Here is a 24,122-nt window from a genome sequence, read left to right on the forward strand (position 1 = left end):
TGGAACTAGCTCTGTAGACCAGGCTGGTCTCGAACTCACAGAGATCCGCCTGCCTCTGCCTCCCGAGTGCTGGGATTAAAGGCATGCGCCACCATCGCCCGGCTTTGTCCTTCTGTATTTATACATGTCTAGCCACAAATAGCAGTGCTGTTGGCTATGTTTCAGCTTCGTATCAGCTGTATGCTCCTATACACAAGCCGTAACTCAACCCCATCTCCCAGTGGGGAGCTCTCACTGCATACAACACTGAACAGTATAACTATACCATACTAGTTTATCTTTCCGTTTTCCAGACAAAGGACACATGACTGCACATTTTCACCACTGTAAATAGTGTTTAAGGAACTCCTTGCACCAACATGAGGGGACTTTTCTAGGCTATGCACTTCCAGCAACAGAAACTCAGAGTTGAACCCACCCCCAACTTTACTGATTTCTAATAGCACTCTAAAAGGCGGCACAAACTATACACCTACAAGGAATGTACAGGATTCTCAATGTTCTCCCTATATGTGGCCTGTCTAATTGTTTTCTGATCCAGAGAACATTTTAGATTCAGATGTAGTCTAATCTTTCCCTTTATGATCATGTTTTAATATGACTTTTTTCAATACTCACTTTAACTAGTTTTTAAACACTTAATACCTTAAAGTTTTATAACTCATGATGGATTTAAATGTTAATATATAAAAGTTGGAAGAAGTAGAAATTGACATAAATGTGGTTTTACTACCAAAGTTAATGACTTACAAAGGGCAAACAAATACCAGATAAAGGAAATTAGATATGTCCCTGTTAACTCAAAGTATTACTTGTAAGAGGACCTTCGAATAAAACTAACACTTTACACCAGGGTACTTGGGTATTATACAAAGTCTGAAAAAGAAACTGAAGCTAATATTTCAGTGCAGGAAATTTACCCAGGTGTAAGAAAACAACCCAGGAGATAATTTTTACATATGACTGCAGGGATGCCTGTATGCCAGAAGAGGGCATTAGATCCCACTACAGATGGTTGTGAGCCACCAAATTGTTGCTGGGAATTGAACTGAGGACCCCTGTAAGAGCAGCCAGTGCTTTTAACCGCTAAGCCTTCTCTCCAGTCCCAAGAGATAATTTTTAAAATTGAAAATCTGGGTAATCATTAACAAATTATAACATATGAGTTTGGCTCACACTGTTTGTCAAGGTCAATTACTTGTTTATATTCAGTTAGTTCACAGCAAGGAAAGCTCTGACTACTAGACTCTTAAATGTCTTTCCTAACTTCGTGGGCAGGACAGTCTGTGTCCTGCTTAGTCAAGGGAGGAGACTACAAAATCATTTTGTCAGGAATGTAACCTAGGTGGCTGCCTTAGTTAGGTTTCTATTGCTATGATAAAGACCGTAACCAAAAGCAACATGGGAATAAGAGTGTTTATTTGGCTTAGAGGTTACAATATATTATTGGGGAGCCAAGGCAGAAACCTGGAGGTAGTAACTGAAGCAGAGACCACAGAAGAGCGCTGCTTACTCAGCCTGCTCTGGGACAGAGCCCATGACCACCTGCCTGCCCAGGGGTGGCCCTGCCTCAGTAAGCTGGGCTCTCCTACATCAATTATTAATCAAGAAAACTTGTCTACAGTCCAGGCCAAGTGAGGCATTTTCTTTTCTTTTTTATTTTCGAGACAGGGTTTCTCCATAGCTTTTGGTTCCTGTCCTGAAACTAGCTCTTCTAGACCAGGCTGGCCTCGAACTCACAGAGATCCACCTGCCTCTGCCTCCCAAGTGCTGGGATTAAAGGCGTGCGCCACCACCGCCCAGCAAGTGAGGCATTTTCTCAGTTGAAGTTCCTCTTCCCAGAGAACTATGGATTTTGTCAAGCTGACACAAACCAGTCTTGGCTTGGGAAGTGTTCTGTTTCACCTTTGCCTTAGTTATCAGTGCTAATAATAACAACAGTACCAATCTAAGCAAGTCACCCCGACAACTATGGGTGGACTCAGAAGAGTCTCACTCTATAATGACACACTACTCAGCAGTTCAAATGTGTTTAAAAATATCTAAGCAAGTAGTTCAAATGTGTTTTAAAATATCTAAGTAAGATGGGTGGTGGTGGTGCACGCCTTTAATCCCAGCACTGGGGAGGCAGAGGAAGGCGGATCTCTTGAGTTTGAGGCCAGCCTGGTCCACAAGAACTAGTTCCAGGACAGTTAGGACTGTTACATAGAGAAACCCTGTCTTGAAAAAACAAAAGTCTAAGCAAATGACACCAAAAAGATGAGAAGCCTTACCTTTATAGACCTAAACAAAATGACACCTAGCAGGCCTGCAGGTTAAACTGGAAGTGTCAAGTACGTTCTCCATGAAAGAGCTGCCTGTTTTGTTTTGATTTACCTCTTTGTTTTTAGCCACAATTGATCCCACAGAGGAGAGGAAAAATGCAAATTGCTATCTGTGAGGTTCTACTAGAAAGACGTGGAGCGCTATGGCTAGGTGATTTTCCTTTTACTGTGCTCTTGGCTATTCTCAGGAGTGAGGAACAAGGATGGTTTGCACAACCATCTCATTCTATAACAGCACCAATGATCTAACAGAGAGGTATACAGAGGACAGAGGGCTGTTCTGAGTCCTTGCTATTTCACCAGACACACACTTTACCAAATGCAGGTGCTAATGAGTGGGAAAAGTGCAAGAACATAGTCCCAAGGAGAAACAAAGAACCAGTAAATGGAACTTATTTAAACTTAAACTCGGGGTATGACAAGGCCAAGTTAAGCCATCATTCCCCACATCCCACACAGCCCAACCCAGGCAGCCCTGCGTCATCCTGCTCTCGCCCGGGAGTGTTTTCTTGGGAGTCATACCAAGCCACTTTCCAGCAAAGTCTTTAGGGGTCAATCAAGGATATGCTGTCATCCGACCACACTGGCTGTCTTGCTCTCCAGAAATAATGACAGGCATGTGTTTTTAAAATCAACTCTCCTCATTTTCTCAGACAAGAACTGGAGCACTGCCGCAAGGATTTTAGCTGCCATTAAGCCAAAAGCATTTCAGTTTCCATTGAAATACCACTGGAGTTTCTGCTATTTCATCTAACTTTCTGTGAACACCTTTCATCTTCTCAGTCAGCCATGTTTATCTGGCCGTTCTTGTGTTTTAAGTCAGGATAAAATTTACATCAAAATCACAAAGTGGACCCAAATGAAAAAGAAAGTCATTCCTACTATAATTTATTGATTTACACAGTATGAAGACTTAACATTACATGGTCCATATGCTGAGATATAGAAATATATATGTATTTTAAAGCAAAATGCATATTAATTAAAATAAAATACATATTCATTATAGAAAATCTGAAAAATCTCTCATCCTATCCAGCCTGCCAGGTACTGTCTTCCACAGAAGCTCACAGCTGCATTCTGAGACCAGTTTACTGCTGCACTACCAACTCTGTGTAACTTGAAAACATTAAGAGTGATGTCTCATGTAAATAAAAGTGAGTTTTGTTGTTGTTGTAGTTGAGACAAGGTCTTGGTGTGGTACTTAGGGAAGTATTGAATTCTTATTAATTATCCAAGTATCTGGGGCACTTGCATGTTTATGTGGCTCAAAAGCCTGAACTTTTTTTAATGATGACATGTCATGGGGAGGCTCTTTATATATTTTCTGTAAATGTTTCAAATAAACCAACACATAAATGCTTACAAATCAACAAAGAAATAATCTAAATTCTTAACAATAAAATATGTAAATATCATACAATACATATAAATTTATGGTAAATAATTTCCCTAATATATCATCTGGCTTCAAGCTTTTGTGTTAACTAATGACTTGTGTGTGCTTTGGGCTATAGGTCCACCAGGCCTTTTCTATTTATTATTATTATATTAAATACACTATTATTCATGCTTAATATCTGTTAGAAATTCCTGAGTTCCACCCACTGATGGGACTCCTTATTTTTGCAGCTATTCACAGAAATATGCATTTCCCTGGGTACAGACTCACGTGCATATGTCTTTTCTGCCATCTCCTGGAATGTAGGGTGTCGACACACTGGGGTGATAGTGCAGTTAAAGAACTTAGTGCGTCGGTCTACCTTTCATTATCTGTTCAACTATGTGCACCCTGAATTAGCATGGCTACTTCCCTTAGTCTCAGACAAGTAGATTCAACTTGGATATCTCCTAGGCATCTCAAACCAACATGTTCAATGTGGAACTAATGATCTTTATCCATAAAGTTTCTGTACTAAGGCATAAAACATGTAACAGTACACCTCTTTGAGCAAATCCCTAACAATATCTCTTCCCTACCTACCACGTAGTCCCCACGAAACACTGCTTTCTCCATTAACTGCCACCAGTGTTGTCCGAGCACCACCACTCACATGGGCCGGTTTTCAGTACTTTAATTAGTTGTCCTGCTTTTCCTTGTCTCATCCGTTCTCACCAGACTGAACAAATCATACCATTATCTTGATTAAAATTTGCCTGTGATTTCTCAGTGCTGTTGGAATAAATTCAAGCTTCTTTGAAACTAAAGACTACGTCTGAATTCCAACCTGGAGGTCAGTCCTCTACTACTAAAGACTTAAAGAGAGCCTTAATGTCAAAAACTTGGTAGGCTTCCTGGGTTCCATAAATCTGAAACTTCTCTCTTTTCTCTGACCTTGAGGTGTTCCAAAACTTCATCTGCTTATGTTACAAAAACACGAGGTGGTACTCCTTAGATACCAGGTATTCCTAGTGATCTCTTAATGACTATCATCCCCAAACAAACAAACCCAGTTAAACATCTTTTGTTAGACTTTTATTACTGTGAATAAAACCTGAGCAAAACTACTTAAGGAAAGAGATTCATTTGGCTCAACGTTTCCGAAATTTCAGTACATCATGACAGGGAAAGAACAGTGAGGCAGTGCGGTCTACCTCCCGGTGGCCAGGAAGCAGGGAGAAGCATGCCTGCTCTGTCTGGCCTCCTTCCTTTCTATGTTCATTCCTCTGCTCTCTAGTCTACTAGGTAGTGTCGCCCACAAAAAGAACACACTTTCCCCCCCTTATTAGCCCTCTGTGGAAATGTACCCACACACACACATCCCAGTGTATAATTAATCTCAAAGACATCTCTCAACTCAATCAACAATAAGTATTAAAAAAGTATAGTTACTCTACCACCAGCTATCATAAAATGCTAATACTCTCAGTTGAATCATAATCCACGTGACATGTTAATCCAAATTCTGCCACTGTTTGATTCTGGGGCACAGCATGTTAGTTGTGTTATAGTGTTAAGTAATGGGGTAGAACTGAATGATTTCTAGAGTTTCTTCCATCTCTGGTAGTCACGGATGCCATGACTTAACATAATACTTCTCTAGGAAAGAAGTACAATGCAGCACCGCTTAAATTCCATGAAAACTAGGCTGGAAAATACTGTATCTCAGATCTAAGAAGTACTTTCTTGCCAGAAGGATTGCTTATATTTCCACCACTTAAGAAACTGAGGTAGGAGGATTGCTATGACTTAGAGACCATCCTAGGCTACAGTAAGACTCTGTATCAAAAAGCCAAACCAAACAACAAGGACTACTTAGTCTTGCACACTGGCCAGGCTGGGCTTGAACTTATAAATGCAAGGACTCTTCCTGCTTCACCCTCCTGAGTAGCTGGGATTTTAAGTGCATATCATAGGAATAGTATAGGAAAGAATTTCAACAAAAAGGAGAATAGTTTTGACACGAGTCTCCTGGACTCCATGTACCGTAAGTTCCCTATATGATTCTTATGTCACCAAGGATCCAACTTGCCAAGGTTTACTGCTGTCCTCAATCGTTCAGTGCATACATACAACTTCAAGACTTGAAAATACAGTATCTACAAAAACCACAATGATGATGTCATTGGAGCAACAACTATTGGAGCAAGACTTTAGACTGCTCTGGGTCAAAACCAAAAACTAATAATGACCAAATTGAAATGAATGCAGAAAAGGTCACAGTAAATATCAGAGGTTTCTCCTGGGAGACCAGAAACAAGCAAGAGTTCATTCTGATTTAAACAAAGAGCCACACAGCCCAATGGTCCACAGTACCTCCATTTTTAGAACAGAGTTAAAAAGACCACCATGCCTGGCTTAATGCTATCAAAGTCTTTAAATCTGATTATGGACAATTTTAAAACCTGATCAAAATAATTAAGAAAAAAAAAAAAGGAAAGTAGTCTCTTTCCCTGAGAGTTGAAACTTTTATTACCTTCCTATCAACTGTATAACTTTTGAAAATGAAAATCTACTTCCAGTAATGGTTAAATATAATGTCAGGTTTAAGCACACTCTTTGTATTGGCAAATTTCAAAAATTAAATGATCTACATTGCTTTACCTGGTACATTCCGACTCCAATGTGCTTCGGCTCAATTTTCACTAGCTCAGCTAATGGATCTTGAACACGCCTTGCTATAGAAACTGAAAAAAAAAAAAAACAGAATCAGAAAACAAGTATGATTTAATGTAAAAAACAGTACTCAGATCATTACTTAGGTTATGTCCTTATGATACAATTTAATTCAGTTTCAAAGTTCTCTCTTTTTCCTATGCAAAAGGGAATGAATGTAGTATTTTAGACCTAATTATATCAGCGGGACTACAGGCATTATTTATTATTTTTGAGTCAAGGTCTCCTTCTGTGGCCTTGACTGGCCTGGAACTTACTATATGCCATGATAATCCTCCTGCCTCAGCCTCCTAAATGCTGAGATTGTAGATATGAGCTACCACACCTGGCTAAGACCCCAGGCATTATCAAGACACACACAGAAAGGACTACAGATTAAGAAAAATAAACAAAACATTTTGCTCCTATTCTCATACAATTATCTCTTCATTCTTTAAATAAAGCTTAGGTAGTAGGGTGCTTCTTGCTTTAAAGAGTATGGGGATATTTGCTTCAAATAATCTTACATTGCTACCAATATGACACAGCTAATATTCTTATTAAAAGTAGATTGGATGTTAATAATAAATGGATGTTAGAATATTAAAAGGCAACTATGCTATGCTGGTTAGTAAATACATTTGGGTGATTTAAATATGGCTGTAGGGTATACTGAGTCTGCTCTGGAATCTACCCACTTAACCACACCCCTTTCCACACATCACAATTCATCACCAAGAAACCTGAAGTACAGAAGCCTACTGCTATAGAAGCATCCTAAAATACATATATATATATATATAAGGAAGCAATCTAAACGGAGTTACCAAATAATAGGGGAGTTGATGTGCTAACAAGACTATTTTGCCACCAAGGATAATCTCTGGGGCCAGGAAAGGGCTACATCTTGTTGAATCATGGCCAAACGGGTCCCATGAAAGCCTCCAGACATCACAGGTACTGCCCAGGCTATTGGATACTTTCACATCCTCATGGTAAGGCCCTATTGCTGAAAACAACACTTGCCTATGTCATCTAACATGGAGAAGTCCAGCTGGTGTCTAACTAAAAGCTTGCCCCCCTACTGACTAGTGTTAATGGGACTGGAGGGTACCCTGCATGCTACTAGAGAAGAAAGATAATAATCAATATCTCTCAGTTACAAACACTACTATCTAACACAGTGGTGTGACAGTTGCACAAGTGTTACAGGAATAACCAACTACTTTATGATTCAATTGAAAGCCCACTCCATGAGATGGAACCCATACCTGTAGCCAAGAACCTGAAACTAGGTAGGTCATGGGCCCTAGGGGGAAACTACTACTGTTATTCTGCTAAAAGAATATGGCAATGAAATGACCCCTAATGATAGACTGCTATGTCCATAGATCAGTGTCTTCCTCAACTCTCATCAGAGAAGCTCCTTCTTGAAGTAGATGGGCACTAACATGAAGACCCACAACTGGACAAGGTGCAGAGAGCGAGAGACTTTGGAGCACTTAGTCCGAAATAGGATGTCTTCATCAAAGCCCTCCACTTAAGGCTCAGAAATCTATGTGGAAGAGGAAGCAGAAAGACTTTAAGAGCCAGAGATAATGAATTATTCCAAGTAAACAGTTTAAACAGTATCTTCCAGACACAACAGGTCTGATATACATACAAACTCACAAAGATTGTGCCACACTCACAAGACTTGCACAGGTTCAAGCTAGATTGGGCTCAGCATTGTGAGGGGGTGGAGTGCACATGGACCTCTAACCAAGAGGCTATCTTCATTTGATGCCCACTGTCAAAGGAAAAATCAGTTTTTTCCAAAGGAATCTCACTAGGTATATTTACTGCACCTCAGAGCAGGCCCCCAAGCCCAGGAGTAGTTAGTCAAAATAAAACAAACATTACTTTGTAGACTTTTTTTTAAATATCATTTTGCTTTGAGCATTCTTAAACCTTTTGCTTATTTTGATTTCCAGTTTTGGAAACAACTTTTGTGTTTTTGTTTGTGTTTTTTTGTTTTTTTTTTTAAAGAGAGAGAAAGAGCATGAAGCCGGGTAGGAAGGGTGGAGAGGATTTTGTAAGAATTGGGGGATGAAAAAAAAATGATCAAAATATATTGTATGGAAAGAATTTATACAAAAATTAACTTCAAACATTCTTTCATCTACATCATGATTTTTATTCAACTACTTTGTTATCGGCTCTTACCAAACATTCACAAAATTTTATATCTAATCTACTTTGTAAGACACTCTTAGAAGGGAAAGACACTTACTCTAATTCTTATGAATACAGGCCTGAGAAAACTTAAGATATTGGGAAGTACTATTATAAATTCAATAAAAAGATATAAATGATGATAGTAAGGGATACTGTGACATGAAGTTAAGCACTAGAATAGTGGGTCTCAACCTATGGGTCACAATCCCTTTGTGGGTTCAAAGACCTTTTCACAGGAGCTTCATATCAGATATTTACATTATGATTCATAACAGTAGCAAAATTACAGCTATGAAGCAGCAACAAAAATTATGTTGGGAGTCACCACAAGATGAAAAAATGTATTTAAAGAGTCACAGCATTAGGAGAGTTGAGAACCACTGAATTAGTAAACAGTCTTTAAACTTTGTCTTATTATCTAATAATATTAAACAGAAGTGTTGAGGTGGTTTGAATGAAAATGGCCCCCATAGGTTAATAGAGATTGGCACTATTGGGAAGTGTGGCTTGTTGGAGTAGCTGTGGCCTTGTTAGAGGAAGAGTTAATGGGGGTTTCAGAAGCCCAAGCCAGGCCCAGTGTCTCTTACTTCCTGCTGCCTGCTGATCTAGATGTAGAACTCTCAGCTCCCTCGCCAGCACCATGTGTGCCTGTGTGCTACCATGCTTTCCTCCATGATGACAATAGACTAAATCTCTGAACTGTGGGCCAGCCTCAATGAAATGTTTTCCTTTTTAAGAGTTGCTGTGGTCATGGTGTCTCATCAAAGCAATAGAAACCCTAATGAGACAAGTGTTTGTTTCTAAAGTCAAACACTCATCTCATTTTATCACTTTCCTTCTCATTAGAAAGTATCCTAGTTAGTTTTTTGTCAACTTAATACAATGCCTCCAGTAGAGTGGACTGTAGGGCATTTTCTGGATTAATGACTGACATGAGAAGGCCCAGGTCACTGGAGACGGTGCCACTCTAGGTAGGTGATCCTGGGTTCTATAAGAAAGCAGACCGAGCAAGCCAAGGGGAGCAATCCAGGAAGCTGCATCTCTTCATGGACTTTGCATAGGCTCCCACCCCCTGGTTCTTTGTTAACTTAGCTTTATGTTTTCAGGTTCCACTCATGGCATGGCATGTCTTAGTACTTCACCCTTTCTATGGTTGTGTGGAAACAAGGCATTTCCTTTATGTAGTCCTCGCTGGTGGACATCTGATTGTTCCCAGCTTTCGGCTACTGTGACAGGTGGTACAGAGCACTGGTGTTTAAGTAATGGCTTGAGTTCTTCTTTTCCATGTTTGAGTACATACCAAGGAGCACAACTGTCAAATCATGTAGGACTTCTGTTTAAACTGTTCTCATCACTTTTTAAACAGACTTTCAATCAACCTTCTTCCTTTGGACCCTTCCCAATATACTTCCAAAGGTACCCACAACACTCCTGAGTCAGTAGGTGTGCCACAATCTTCTGGTTAGCTGCCTGTGTGTGTTCTAGTTTGCTATCTGCTGTCTTAAGATTAAACATGGTGGGAGCTGGCTCACTCACTTATGAGACCATCTGGTTTCAGGTTTCAAAACTTGCGTCTCTCTCATCTCATTCTTTCTGGCCCTTGTTTTTATCTGTTCATGTTTCTATCATTTTTTTAAAAAAGAATTTCAGAAATAAAGGAAAGAAAAAAGGCAATATTCACTCTCCAGTGTTAACTCAGAAATCTACTAGTTCTATCAACTGAATGTTAATCCTTCTCATTTGCTTTATTGTGGGGGATATAAACATTTAATACAAGAATAACTGTTTTCAATATGCTGATAAGGATGTCATTATGATGGTTATTTCAGATGCATTTTAATACTTTTAAAATTGTTATAATTCTGTTATATTCTAACACAGCAAATTTATAGAGAGTTTATATAAATCTGTTTTCAGTTGCTATAACAAAATTCCTGACACTGGGTCACTAATTTTTTTTTTTTTTAAAAAAGCTCATTCAAATTCAATTCACAGTTGTAGAGTTAGAAAGGCTAAGATTGATTGGCCTCATCTAATTTGGCTTCTGGTAGAAACTGAATGGATTATGGCATGGAATAAAGAGAAAAACCACATGCTGAAGGGGTGGAGAACAGTGTGGCCTCTTAGGAAAAGCTGTCTGTCCATTCTGAAGGTGATAGCTTTATGGTTCAAACACCCAGGACTAGGCCCCAATTCTCTAGGTAAGGGTCAACCATCTATCAACAGTGCCATGATAGGGACTGAACTTCAGAAACTACATCTAAAGTATAAAAGTGGTTAGAGGTCTAAAAGGAAATCATCCTGGGTGCAGATTACCAGGAAACAGCAGGATGTTGGGCAAAAATGAGGCATGAAAAGGAAGTGGGCCCTAGGAACCAAGACTGGAGTCTCTAAGCTTCTTAGACTATTTCCTTAAAGGACATACTTTGAAGACTTAAGTGTCTTGACAAAATGCTTTGAGTTGGAATAAATCTCATCACTTTCCGCATAGATGCAAGCTGAGCTAGCAGGAAAGTGTATCTGCAGTTACAGACTGAAGACACAGCTGGTTACACTCTCACATCAGAGTCATAGAAGCAGGCAGAGAGCGTCATCTTTTTCTAATCTTCTCTCTTCAGAAGGCATTAATGGACACTGTAATCTGGTTTTCACCTGTAATTCTAGCACACTTGTGCACCTGCATAGCTCAGCATTTAGGATAAAACATCAGTTTCTTGAGAAGCGGGGAAGTCCAGGGAGCTAGTTCCTCCCAGAAATTATGGCAAAGGTATTCTTTCCAATACTCTGTTGGAAGATAAAGCCAACTTCTAGAGTTCTTCTACTTTCTTTTTAAAACTATTCAGACATTCTACATACAAATATTACATGCACACTCACAAAATGTATGCCGGCTAAAGCCTTAACTTTTTTCTTCTGTAAAGTGGGAAGGATCTTGGTGAAGAATCAGGTGTGATGTCTCCTGCACCCTGAGTGAGAGAGATAAGAAGCACACCTCCCGCACTGATGGCTATTCCCACTCCTACCACAGTCACCCACTGTTCCAAGGCAGGCTCCATGTGAGACATGGGAAGGAGGTTGAGCTGCAGTGATAGGGGAGCCATCACAGAAAAAGCAAGATTTGAGAAGATAGTTTACCTAGGAAATTGTGTCATTTCAACAGTTATCTAAAAGAAACAACAGGGTCTTTCAGATTAAAAAAAAAATTAAACTTTGGATCAAAGCAAAAAATATTTCCAGATATAGAGTTAAAAAACTAAAAGTCAGTGAAAATATTTTAGGACAAAAATTAAAACATCAATTTTTAAGAAAGTAACATAGTTATTCCCTTTTACACAGAAAATTACTCTAAAATTTTATTTATACCAATTACTTTCCCTAGATGTCTCAAAGTATTTTAACTTTCAATTACAAAATTTTAACTATTCTACATTGTAGACATCAAAGCAACCAAGTACAAATAAAAGAAAGGCATGCTTTTTAAAGTAATGCATTACCATGACAGGCTCAATCAGAGACCAAGAGAGAAGATTCTGTTGCCAAGCATTTAGCAGTAAAACAAAGTCTACGTATGTTTACATTGGAACTGCATGTTTTTATATTTCTGCTACTTACTGCCAAGAAAATGCGATACTGATTATTTAATAATTATATTTTCTTGGTTACTGAACTCTAGCATCTAATTTTAATAAGACTTTTGTGTTAAATTTTCATTAATTCTAGAGTACTGCAAGGTATTTAAAAACATAAGAGCACTATTCTTCATGTTTTTCATAATTCCTAGTATTAGTTTAATGCACATGAATGTGCCAAGTCTTATAGATGTGGCGTTGCTTTTATGTAAAGTATTTAGTTGTCACATAGGCAAATGCAGACTATCACAATTCCACGCCGCGTCACGGAGCATGTCTACTCACCTGCACTCCTCAGGTTGGGGTCCAGCTCCGGCATCTCTTTGTTGGCTTCCGGGCTGACACTATAGATGGAGGCCCCTGCTTCACTGACGATACTGAGAAAACAGAAAGTGGGAACATTATTTTCAAAACGTTCCATCTGGTCAAAGAGAGTAAGTGAATGAAACTAAGCATTACAAGAAAATATCAAGGCAAGGTGCTCTCTGCAGAGCTAAACAAAAAATACAATATCAACTATTCCACCATATAAGTAGCACTGAGATATGCTTATCTACCTTTCTGTACAGCAAAAACACAGGCTTACTGCTCCTGTATTTGGGAAGCACTCTTGACTGACATTTATGAATTCCACTGGAATCAATCACCCTAAGCATCTTGGGAAGTATAGGTATGGCAGTTATGTGCATGGGTGGACACACAGCAGAGGCCACTGCCATAACACTATTGTTCTTACCTGGTTCTAGTTAACATACAAGAAAGAGAAAGGTCAGATGGGCCAGCATCCTTTCAGGAGGTTCAGAACCATTCTTTGAGCAAACCTGAAGCTTTCACTTCGGGCAGGCACTCAGGCATCAGCTCATCATTTCCTCACTCAATGCACCACACAAACCACACTTCTCCTGTCTCCTGTGGCTCCAAACTTTATACACCACAAAGAGAACAACCTCGCAGACACCACTGGTACAGTGTTTGACCAAACATTTTAAATTGGAATTCTCATTTAAGACATATAAGCAAAGAAACACTATTTACTTTTCAGCACCCAATAGACCCTCAGCTGTGTCACATGACCACCCACATGTGAGGATTCAGAGAGAATCATGTCTGTGTATTTATTCTTCTTTTAGAGACCTCTCTCATTCTGGGTTCCTCAAATTCCACTTCAACCACCTGAGACAAACTTTGATAATGTTTAGCATATTGCCCTTTGCTATTAATCAAACACTGAGAAATCAAAGGGAAAACTCTAGATTGAAATGTGACAACTGTAAGTTACTAACATTTGAGATTATTCTAGAGCAGCAGTTCTCAACCTGTGGGTCTTGACCCCTTTAGGGTTAAGAGTTCCTGACATCCTACATTATGATTCATAACGGTAGCAAAATTACAGTTATGAAGTAGCAATGAAGTGATTTTATGGTTGAGGGTAAGCACAACATGAGAAACTGTATTAAGGGCCGCAGGAGGAATCAGGAAAGCTGAGAACCACTGTTCTTGAGAGTCTGAAGACAGGAAACAGAAGCACTGCTGTTGGAAAACATGGCTGATGTTCGTTCCTTAGGAACACCACCACGAGGATAGTGTAAATAGTAGCAGAGCAAACATTTTCTGAAGCACAAAACCAAGTCCTCCACAGAAATAAGCTTAGTGAGTCAGGTCCTATTTATAGGTAAGCAATGTGCTCAAGGTCACTGCTGAGGAGCCACCGAGCAACCATGCTGGGTCTGTATCCTACCCTGCCTGGTCCCCAAGGCTGAGCTCTGGACCCCCACAGCTGAGGGGACTATCTACTCTCATTGACACGAGAGTCCAGCTCTGTCAGCGCCTTTCCTAAGATCCACTGTCTTAACAACAGGTCCCTAAGAACTCATACCTTCATCTAGGTATGCTACATCTTCACCTAGAACCCAAACAAAAACTGAGTTTGTTTTCCTTAGAACTTAAACCATGTCCAAGATCAATGAAATTCCTTAGCTTGAGCAAGTTTAACCTAAGAGAAAATTGTGCTTTTCCCCTCCAACATAAGATCTAGATTATCCTCATCTTCTACTGCATACTGATTAAAGATAAAATGCAACATTAAATAAAGTGAAGAAAACACAGGCCGGTGAAGTAGGTCGGCAGATAAAAGCGTTTGTCACCAAGCTTGAAGACCAAACTGAGTTTGACGAACTCAACTGCCAGAACTCACAGAGAAAAAGGAGAGAAGTGGCCCCTGAAAAAACGGACTCTGACCTTCACTAGCAAGCCAAGGCACACGTGCCTGCATGTTCTCACAATAATAATAAATAAAGCTTAGAAATGTAAGCCCCATGAACTGAAGGATCTTGGTGTGGCCCAGAAAGATGAAGCTATTGTCACACACATTAGGAGGGACATTACGTTCATTACAGCCGTTCGTAACTGAATGACCACACAGTGAGCAGTAGTTTAGTGAAAGTTACATTTGAAATGCTTGTGTTTATGCATACTTTGCCCTAGAAAAATGGGTAAAACTACCACAAGAGGTCACTACTCAGGGACCAGCTATGGAAAGCACCATTTCAACACAAACCAAACTATCCTAATGAAGTCCTTTCTAAAAAAATTTAACTATTGATGGGCTGCAGCCTGAACCCATTATTAAAAGAATAATATTTTTAAAAAATCTTTCTACAAATGTACTTTATATCATTTCCAAAGTTATAACTATTTAAGTGAAGGGAACTTAAATGGTAAATTAAAATTTTAATTAACTGTGGCCTTTACTAGTACGGTACCTGAGAATTTACCAAATGATTCACTGTCTCTTGAAGGTTATAATTCTCAACTGAGGGGAAACAGTTGTAAAGAAAAGTACTCAGATAATAAATATTCCTCCAAATTCCATACTGCCACTTCTTTTAAACAGAGGAATACAAAACAGATGTGACACACTGCACCCAAAGATTTTCAATTAACATTAATATTAAATCAATACAAAATGTAGAAATTTTCATGTGTCATACTTACTGAATGGGCCCAACAAACAGTTAAGTACTAATTATGGATCATAAAGCTAAATAATCTAGACAAAGAGAAACTTCAACACTGATTATTCCAATATAAAACATATACACACCTAAGATGTGTATGTGTCTAAGATCAAAACAAATCAGAGTGGTGATAATTTTTCCAAGAGAATTTGCTGAGAACAAAAGCTATAATTTCCCTCTCTTACTGTTTCATTCCTGTTTCAAGTTCAAGGGCACACACTCAACAACAGAATGCGTGTCAGATTTATCAGACATCCTGTTTAAATTCCGTCTCCCAGTCAACTATAGGGGATTATCCCAATGGTCTGTCAAATTCAGAAATATGAAGAAAATAACATTGAACTTTGTAAAAGTATCATGTGTAAGTATGTACTGAGAATTTTATTTAAAAAGTAAGTTTCTCTCCAGCATAAACCAGTATTAAAATCATAGCAATTTGATTAGTTTATATATTTGACCATAAAGTCAACAGGAGTAACAGAAACTTACTATGTGGAGTATTTTAGGAGAGAAAGTTGCACATGAACTAACACTTTAAGAATCTCACAGTGAGGAGCTGGAGAGATGGCTCAGCGGTTATGAGCACTGACTGCTCTTAAAGAGGTCCTGAGTTCGATTCCCAGCAACCACATGGTGGCTCACAACCATCTGTAATGAGATCTGCTGCCCCCTTCTGGCCTGCAGGCAGGGTACTGTATACATAAATAAATAAATCTTAAAAAAAAAAAAAGAAAAAAAAAAAGAATCTCACAGTGAAGGTCCTTTGAAATATACAGCTAAGACAAGCACCTAAATGGAGACATTTGACATCTTGAGCTTGTAATACACAAAGGAATATTTTAGAAGCCAACATGGAGTTACATTTCCCCAGAACCGCATGCTATTATGATGATTCTCTAGAATTAAATAGGTCATTTTAGAAATATTTTACCTAAACCCTATTTTGGGGTCTTCTGTGTCTTTTAATTTTTTTTTAAAAATCAAGCCATACCTTCACAACCTAAAAAGTCAGACATCTACAATATAGAAACAATTACGTTCAATTCACTAAAAAACTTCTCCCAAAACTCTACGTAATAATACTGTATTTTTTGATTCCTCTAGTAAAATTCAATGATGGTGTTTATATAAAATAGATCATAAATCAGCAGCTGATTCTTTTCTTAAAGAGTTACTTCAGTTTCAGAATTGAAACCTCTCGGCTCTAACATGACGGACTGTTTTGATAAAATCTTGAGAGCACTTGTCTTAGTGACTCAGATCGTAAGAGAATGTGGTGCCTTTTGCTTTCTTCTTTACAGACCCAAGATGAAAAAGTGAGATCTTCTTCATAAGGAAAGCTTGGGTTGTTAGTTTTTCCTGGAGCTACTAACAGTTTTCACATTCATTAGAGAGGCTACACCAAGCCTCGGCATGAATTTCTTCCTCTTTCCCCATTTTCCAAATATGAAAATAGCTTTGCTGCTTCCTCTAATGTTTAAAATAAATCACTTGCTTTCTTATGTTAGTGGAAGAATTTAATTCAAAAGTTAATTTGCTTAAATTAAAAATGTAGTTACTGAGATTACAAAAAAAAAAAAAAAATCAGCCAGGGCATGATTACTCCGTTAATACAGAGTGCTGTGTTTCTAATTGGTCCTAAGACTGTGGTTCCTTCTTTTTGTATCATACCTCTGCCATGCTGAAAAGCTAGCATTTCACTCAAGTCTTCAAAACAATTTTTCTAAATGTATTTCTTCCGAGACTAGAAGCATCCATAGAGAAACCGAATGCATCCATGAATCTCAGTCCTAGGAAACACAAGGTCTCTGATTTTGTGCCTTCTCTTGGGCTCTTTTCCCGCTGTTTGTCTATCTGATCCAACGTCACTCTGGTAGTTTTTATTTTATCTTAATTCTATTCTATTTATTTTATTATTATCCCTAAAAAAATACTAACAACAAATTGATTCCTTGCTCTGGCCATGAAGTAGTCTACTATGAAGTATGAATGGATGGATAGTGGCTTCTATTTTAAAAACAGGTAATAAACCCAAAACTCAAGCTGCACAAACAGAAGGGCTCCAGGACTTGATGCTTAAGGAATACAGCCAAGCTCCTTTAAATCCCTTTACTTACTGGAGCTTACCATTTCGGAGAGCTCTAGATCACTAGTTTGTCATTTTGAACACAAAGGCAACTTAGTCGGACATGGTAGTACACACCTATAAATTCAGCACAGGGGAGGCTGAGGCAGGAAGACCACAAGTCAGTCTAGGCTATGTAGGGAGATTCTCTCTCAAACCCCAAACAAACAAACAAAGATAGACAATCTGTTTATGATCAGGAAGATAATGGGAGAAAAACTCAAACACTGGTAAGGACATTTAACTATAAAGCTTGGTGATAAAAACTTGAGCTAAAGTTATAAAAACTATCCTTTCTTCTTGACTTAGCAATAATTTTAGAATTTATATAAAACAGATTAAGAAACACAAAAAAATTAAACAGCACTGTTCATAGTCTAAAAGCAACCAAAACTAAATGAAAATCAAAATGCTTATCATTTAAAGGGTTCAATGAATGGCAAATTAAGTTGTCAATCAAAATTATTGTCTAAAAGATTAGACTTCATGTAAAATATTCATGATAAATTATTAAATGAAAAACTAACAAAAAAAAGGAAGGCCAAAAAAAAATTGAGCTTTAAAGTATATGTATAAACAAAAAGAAAAAGCTTCATGTACTATGTAATACCTAAACAGAATTTCTTTTATTTTCTGCAATAGCCCAGTAATATTTAATATGTATTTTTTTAAAAAAGCTTAAAATTTAAGTATAATTTCTAAGTGATAAGGAAATCTGCTTTTATGGATAATATTTTTAAAAACTGCCAGGTTTTAAAATATTCTACTTCAACTTAAATCTGTATAGACAATATTTTGTTGGTAATAACCTCTGAACATCACCTTTAGATTATTGTAAACATGATATTTTAATGGTTGCATAAAAGGAAGGTAACTGAGCAGAAAACTCATATTGTCAGTTTTACACACAGGCCAGATGGGAAGCAAATGCATGAAGAAGACTTTAACAGCAAGGACAAGTTATACAGCCCTAAGTGTCCATCACATCTTATCGTTCATGATCTCACTGCTTACAATATTAAAAACGAGTATCCATTCAGAAGCACACCAGGAAGACGTGTGTGAAGAAAGCAGCAAGGGTAGAAAAGGAAAGAAAATACATCTTATCTCCACACCTTATCGTCACATTTCAACAGCATGGCACGGCTGCCTTTATCTTTAGGTGTGTAACATTAGCACCATCTGGTGGTAGGCAAGCCAGGAGCTCCTCTTCAGTTACCAAAGTCTTTAGCAGTATTTCAAACAAGGACATTTTCCTGAGACGCGCATTAGCAATGGTACAGTTACCATACAGAGGGCCCACAGTAAGTCTGGGTGGATTTAGAGTCTACCAGCCACGAGACCTCCATGTACTCCCAGATGGATAGCCTATTAATTGCCTACAGAGCAATTTCAACACAACTGAGCTCTGCCTTATTCTCCTGCAGTGTCTCACTGCACAGTGAATGAAAAGCAAACTTTCTAGGCAAGAAGAAGCCTAAGGAAGGCAGATCACAATTAATTTAACAACTACCAAGCAGAACTTGAATGTGGAGTTTGAGTTCCTCGGAGCACTAGCAATCAATCTTCTCCCACTATCCACTAAAATAGAATAAACCAGAAAAGCTAGGTACTGTGCTCAAGCCTGTCATTCCAACACTTGGGAGGTGGGTACAAGAGGCACAGGTAGCTTTAGCCTTGCTACCATGGTGAACCAGAGCCGTCTAAGCCTCATGAGACTGTCTCTATAGGGCTCAGAGAAATGATTCAGCAGGTAGAAGAGGTCAGTTCACAGTGCCTACATCAGACAGCTCACAATGCTCCAGGGAATCTGATAGCCTCTTCTGGCTTACAGGCACCTTTGCATGGTATGGACACTACACCAACACACATGAATAAAAATAAAATCTATTTTTTTAAAAGAATCAAACAAAAACCCTGCATTCACATAAAGACTGACTCTCCTGTACAGCCTGTTTCTGTTCACAGAAGCAACTGCACCGACACCTCACAAAGTGTTAAACACCTACTCCTACTCGTGGGTCAAAGACTGAGACCAAATGCCAGTTGGGGAGCAAACCACCAGAACTGAAAGACTAAGGAGGTGGAGAGCTTGTCCCTATTGCTAAGTTGAGATCCTCCTCTGAGGTACCAGCAGTTGCAGAGATGGACGGCAGAAACACAAAGTACTTCTGTTTCTTATGTATACCGTCCACAATAAGTATGACAATTCTTTTTCCAATACTTTCATCATCATCTTTCATTTTCAAAAATATTTCACCCAACCCCCATCTGTATGATATACCAACATAAAATTGCTATACAAAAGTACATGGCACCACTCAGCAAATCACAGGACCAGCTATCAGGCTAAGCAAAGGCCCTGCTGAATATGGGACAAGAAAAGCAGCTTAGTTATCTTTGGAGAAACTGTAGCAGAACTACATAGCTCCAGGGTCATCATGGACACCATACAAAAACTCAGAGGGCAGGAAGCTCTGAAGGCTTCAGAATGTTCTAACTCTATCACTGAAATGTTCTTGACTTCTGTGAAAGTCCTCCCCACATCCAAAAGTATGCTGACCCTCTTGATTTACAGTTAACTCAGAAACAGTAAATTCATATGCACTCAATTTATACCTACTCTTAATAAAGATTAGCCGCATTTTCTTATTCTGATTGGATTTTAATTTACAGAGATGACTCTGAATGTTCACTGAGAATGACATTTTTTTTTTAATGAAGGGAAGTCTGGGCCATAACTGAAGCTATGTCTGAAGAATAAAACACATGAAAGGGGGCACTTGAAAAGAGAGATATAGCCGGGCGGTGGTGGCACACGCCTTTAATCCCAGCACTCGGGAGGCAGAGGCAGGCGGATCTCTGTGAGTTTGAGACCAGCCTGGTCTACAGAGCTAGTTCCAGGACAGGCTCCAAAGCCACAGAGAAACCCTGTCTCGAAAAACCAAAAAAAAAAAAGAGAGAGAGAGAGAGAGAGATATAGTGGGAGATAGAAAAAAAGAGTTTGCAATAAATAATAACCCCGCTCTTTCACTTGCAGTTAGTTAATGAGGTTTTAGCAGTTAGTTAATGAGGTTTTAGAGGTAACAATGGTTGCGCCACACTCTTTAACACTTTCCTAACTGGAAGTGTTCACAATCATGATTTCACAGACAAGTGACCTGAGTTTACTATTTCCATGCTCTGGCTCCCACATCTCCTTTGCCCCCCTCTTTTAAAGCTGTTTTATCCTATCTAACATTTCTACTTCCCCACAAAAGGTTAGCGAGGTCACAGGTGAACATTGCGAAGCCCCAAGATAAGCAATACTGCAAGTAAAAATCCAACCTACTGCCCTCCAAGAGCATCCAGGTTGGATCTCCAGGCCCTCAGCCTTCACCATCAGAATTCCTTCTGGTTCCCCAGCCAATGCTGCAAAGAGCCCCCATAGCACATGCCATGTGTAAGATCTACTACAGATCAAACTTCTTTGTAAGTGGAGTTTTGAAACAGCCTCAGACTGAAGGGAAGAGAGAATGGAGGCCCAGCGCACCAGCTGCTCCACTTATCTTTATCAATAGCAAGATCTTCACGTTTCCAGGATCACTGCACACTTCTAGCTTGGCTACATTACACTGTGTAAATATTTAGGAGAAATAATTCCTTTCAAGGATCTAAACTTCCACTGTTGTTATGGCAAATGAACCTGTTTATATTATGTTCGTTAACAAAGACGAGTCTAAAAGAGCACAGGAATTTACTAACATGTGGTACACAAACATTACAATCATAAAGCTTCTTGGGGGAACATATCAAGAACATGAGAGAAGTTTATTTTTACTCACATTGCCCTGTAATTTCCTTTAACTCTACTAGAACAGCCCTTAATTTAAACCTTTCTCGCAGTTACAGAACAGGGCAGGCTGAACGCACAGAAACTAGACAACACTCTGCCCACATCTCCAATGAGCTTCTCTTGATTCTAGAGTAGCAATTCTCAGACTTCAGCCTGCATCAGAATCAGCTGGAAGACTTGCTTAAACACAAATGGCTGGGCCCCACCCTCTGCACTGCTAGCAAGTTCGTTGGCCATGCTGGTGCTACACGTCCTGGGAACACATTTTTCATTTTAAGGCTTTATTAAACATAATAGTTTTCTAATCCTGTGATAAGACACCACAACCAAGGCAACTTACACAAGAAAAAGCTCCCTTAGGTTTATGGCTTCAGAAGAATTCATTATGGCCAAATGGAGGAGCAGCGCTAGAAGCATGAAGCTGGGGACTCGCATCTTAAACCACAGCGGAACGCAGAGAGAGCACAGTGGAAATGGTGTGAAGCCCACCTTTACTGATATACTTCCTCCAGCAAGGCCACATCTCCCAAGCCCACCACCCCTGGCAAACAGTGTCACCAACTGAGGACCAAGTGTTCAAATGCCAGAGAATATGGGTAGCATTCATCAATTAATCCATCACGTGGAAGTATAATTTCCATTTCATAAAACTTGCCCATCAAAATGCTTCTATCTCAAACAATTGCTCTGTAGTTATGTGTAGATTCATTTCTCATTTGGCAGCCCCAGGTACCTATCAGTATACCCTCTCTACATGCTTCCTTTTTGCAAACTTCATATTAATGGAAGCATATAATACTTGGTCTTCAATTTGCATGTTCTAGTGTCAATGTTTCATTGACAGGAGTACTTTTTTTTTTAATCCATTCTGAGGTTGACTGGTCCTGCTTTTTTGGTTTTATGAATACTGTCACCACAAACACTTTCATACTCTTGAGTAGTAAATCGTCTTGAATATATTTCTCAAGAGTAGAAACATTGGGCTGTAAGCTTCAGTTGGCTTTTCAAGAAGTCACCTGGGTACAATGCATGAAGGAGTACAGTTTGTTCATACCCTTGGTAATACTGGTTTCATTCATTCATTCATTCATTCATTCATTTATTTATTTATTTATGGTTTGTTTTGTTTGATTTTGTTTGGGATTTTTTAAACTAAAACAACTCTGTTGGCTACAAAATAGTATTATTAACCTTTTCTTTCTTCTTCAGTAAAACACATAGATTAGCACAGCAAATCTGTAATCCCAACTACTTGTGAGGCTAAACAGGAGGATCACAAGTTAAAGGCTGGTAACACAGTGTGCACAAGGCAAGCCTGGCAGCTTAGAGAGGCTTTGTATGTATCTGGATAGAAAGTGAAAAGAGAGCTGGGATGCAGCTGAGTGGCAAAGAACTTGTCTAGGAGCACAAGGCCTTGGGTTCATTCCCAGGACTATTGGGAAAATTTGTTGCTCATTTTGAATTGGTTTGCTTGCTAAAATTAGTCCGTTTCAAATGTTGTGTAAATATTCTTAATACATGTCATTTAACAGATATACAATTTTCAATTATTTAAACCAAGTATTACTTTTTTAAAAAAGTTTTTTAAGTTTTTAAGTTTGATGAAGTCTGGGACTACACTTTGATAAATATTAGTCTATAGTTTTAAAAATATAAAAAAAAGCCCCAGTCCTTGGGAAATGTGAAAGTTCATGCTCTTCTGTAGTCACAAGCATGAATGTACCATGCAAACACATTATTTACAGTATCCTTCCCATTTTGTCTTAACAAAGCCTATTCATGGAGTTTGCTTTTCTGCTGCTGTGGTGTAATAAATACCACAGCCAAAATCAACTTGGGGAGGAAAGGGTTTATTTTAGCTTGGAGACTATAGCCCATCAGTGAGGGTAGCCAAGGGAGGAACCTGGAGGCAGGAACATGAAGAAACTAAGGAGGAACACCATTTAGAGGTGTGCTGCCTCTGGTTTGTTCAGTTATTTTTCTTACACAGCCCAAGCCCACCTGCCTAGGGATGAAACTGCCCACAGTGCACTGACCCATCCTTCGTCAATTAGCAATGGAGACAATGTACCCACAGACCAATAGGATGTAGGCAATTCTTCAGCTGAATCCCCACTTCCTGGGCATGTGACGTTTACAGCTAAAGCTAACAATGATATTATTGCAGCTATCATCTTAATGAACCTTTGTAGGAGGAAGAGAGGATCAAACCTGAAACTGGTTTTAACTACATGATAAATTCACCTTCAGCAAGTATTTTAAACTTTGAAGACAATGCTGACAATGAAAACTATGGATTTCTAAGGCAATAACTGGTCAGTCCCATGGCTGAAACTATGCTTAGTTAAGGTGTGCTTCTATCTACTCTGTAGATTACTAGGAAGAAAGACAATACACAACATAGAGATTACAAATAACCTATTTTCTAAAGGGTATATTTGGTTAACCTTATGGTGGGTTATGTGTGATTGTTGTTGTTTAATTAAATTGCTTTTCTTCACTTTGGGGTCTTTAAAGAAATAATTTACATGCCAACAATTCTTTATTGAAAGTTTGTTGGACTTTAAATTAAGAGGAAACAATAACAACCGGAGTTAAGTCTTGTCTACAACCCTAACTTGCAAATATACAAAATGTTTTAAGATGTACTTGACTCAAGTAGGAGCCATTTTAAGAGGGATTTTTTTTAACCCTCAAGGTGAAACCCAAAATAATGTTTACTCATTGATCATTTATTTATACCAAAAATGTAAATCCTAAGATGAAGACGCTATAAATGCTTAGCTATTACCTAAGACACATATTCTGGATTCTGTAGAAGCTATTACACTAGGAAAGATCTAGGACTTACCACAGGGCAGGGAACCCTGACTGCCCAT

At 38.7% G+C, this 24,122-nt stretch overlaps 1 protein-coding gene across 1 annotated transcript in view; it reads right to left on the reverse strand.

Moving 5' to 3' along the window:
* The window catches only part of Srbd1 (S1 RNA binding domain 1), a 184,343-nt gene that overhangs the window by 71,214 nt on the left and 89,007 nt on the right, over positions 1-24,122 (reverse strand). Inside the window, exons 15-16 of the mRNA XM_013348969.1 lie at positions 12,552-12,643; positions 6,370-6,452 (exon numbers count right to left, since the gene is read on the reverse strand). Coding sequence (XP_013204423.1) covers positions 6,370-6,452; positions 12,552-12,643 — 175 coding nt within the window. The remainder of the gene's footprint in view (positions 1-6,369; positions 6,453-12,551; positions 12,644-24,122) is intronic.

This window comes from Microtus ochrogaster, chromosome 16 (genome assembly GCF_000317375.1).
Source record: "Microtus ochrogaster isolate Prairie Vole_2 chromosome 16, MicOch1.0, whole genome shotgun sequence".
NCBI classification, from domain to species: domain Eukaryota; kingdom Metazoa; phylum Chordata; class Mammalia; order Rodentia; family Cricetidae; genus Microtus; species Microtus ochrogaster.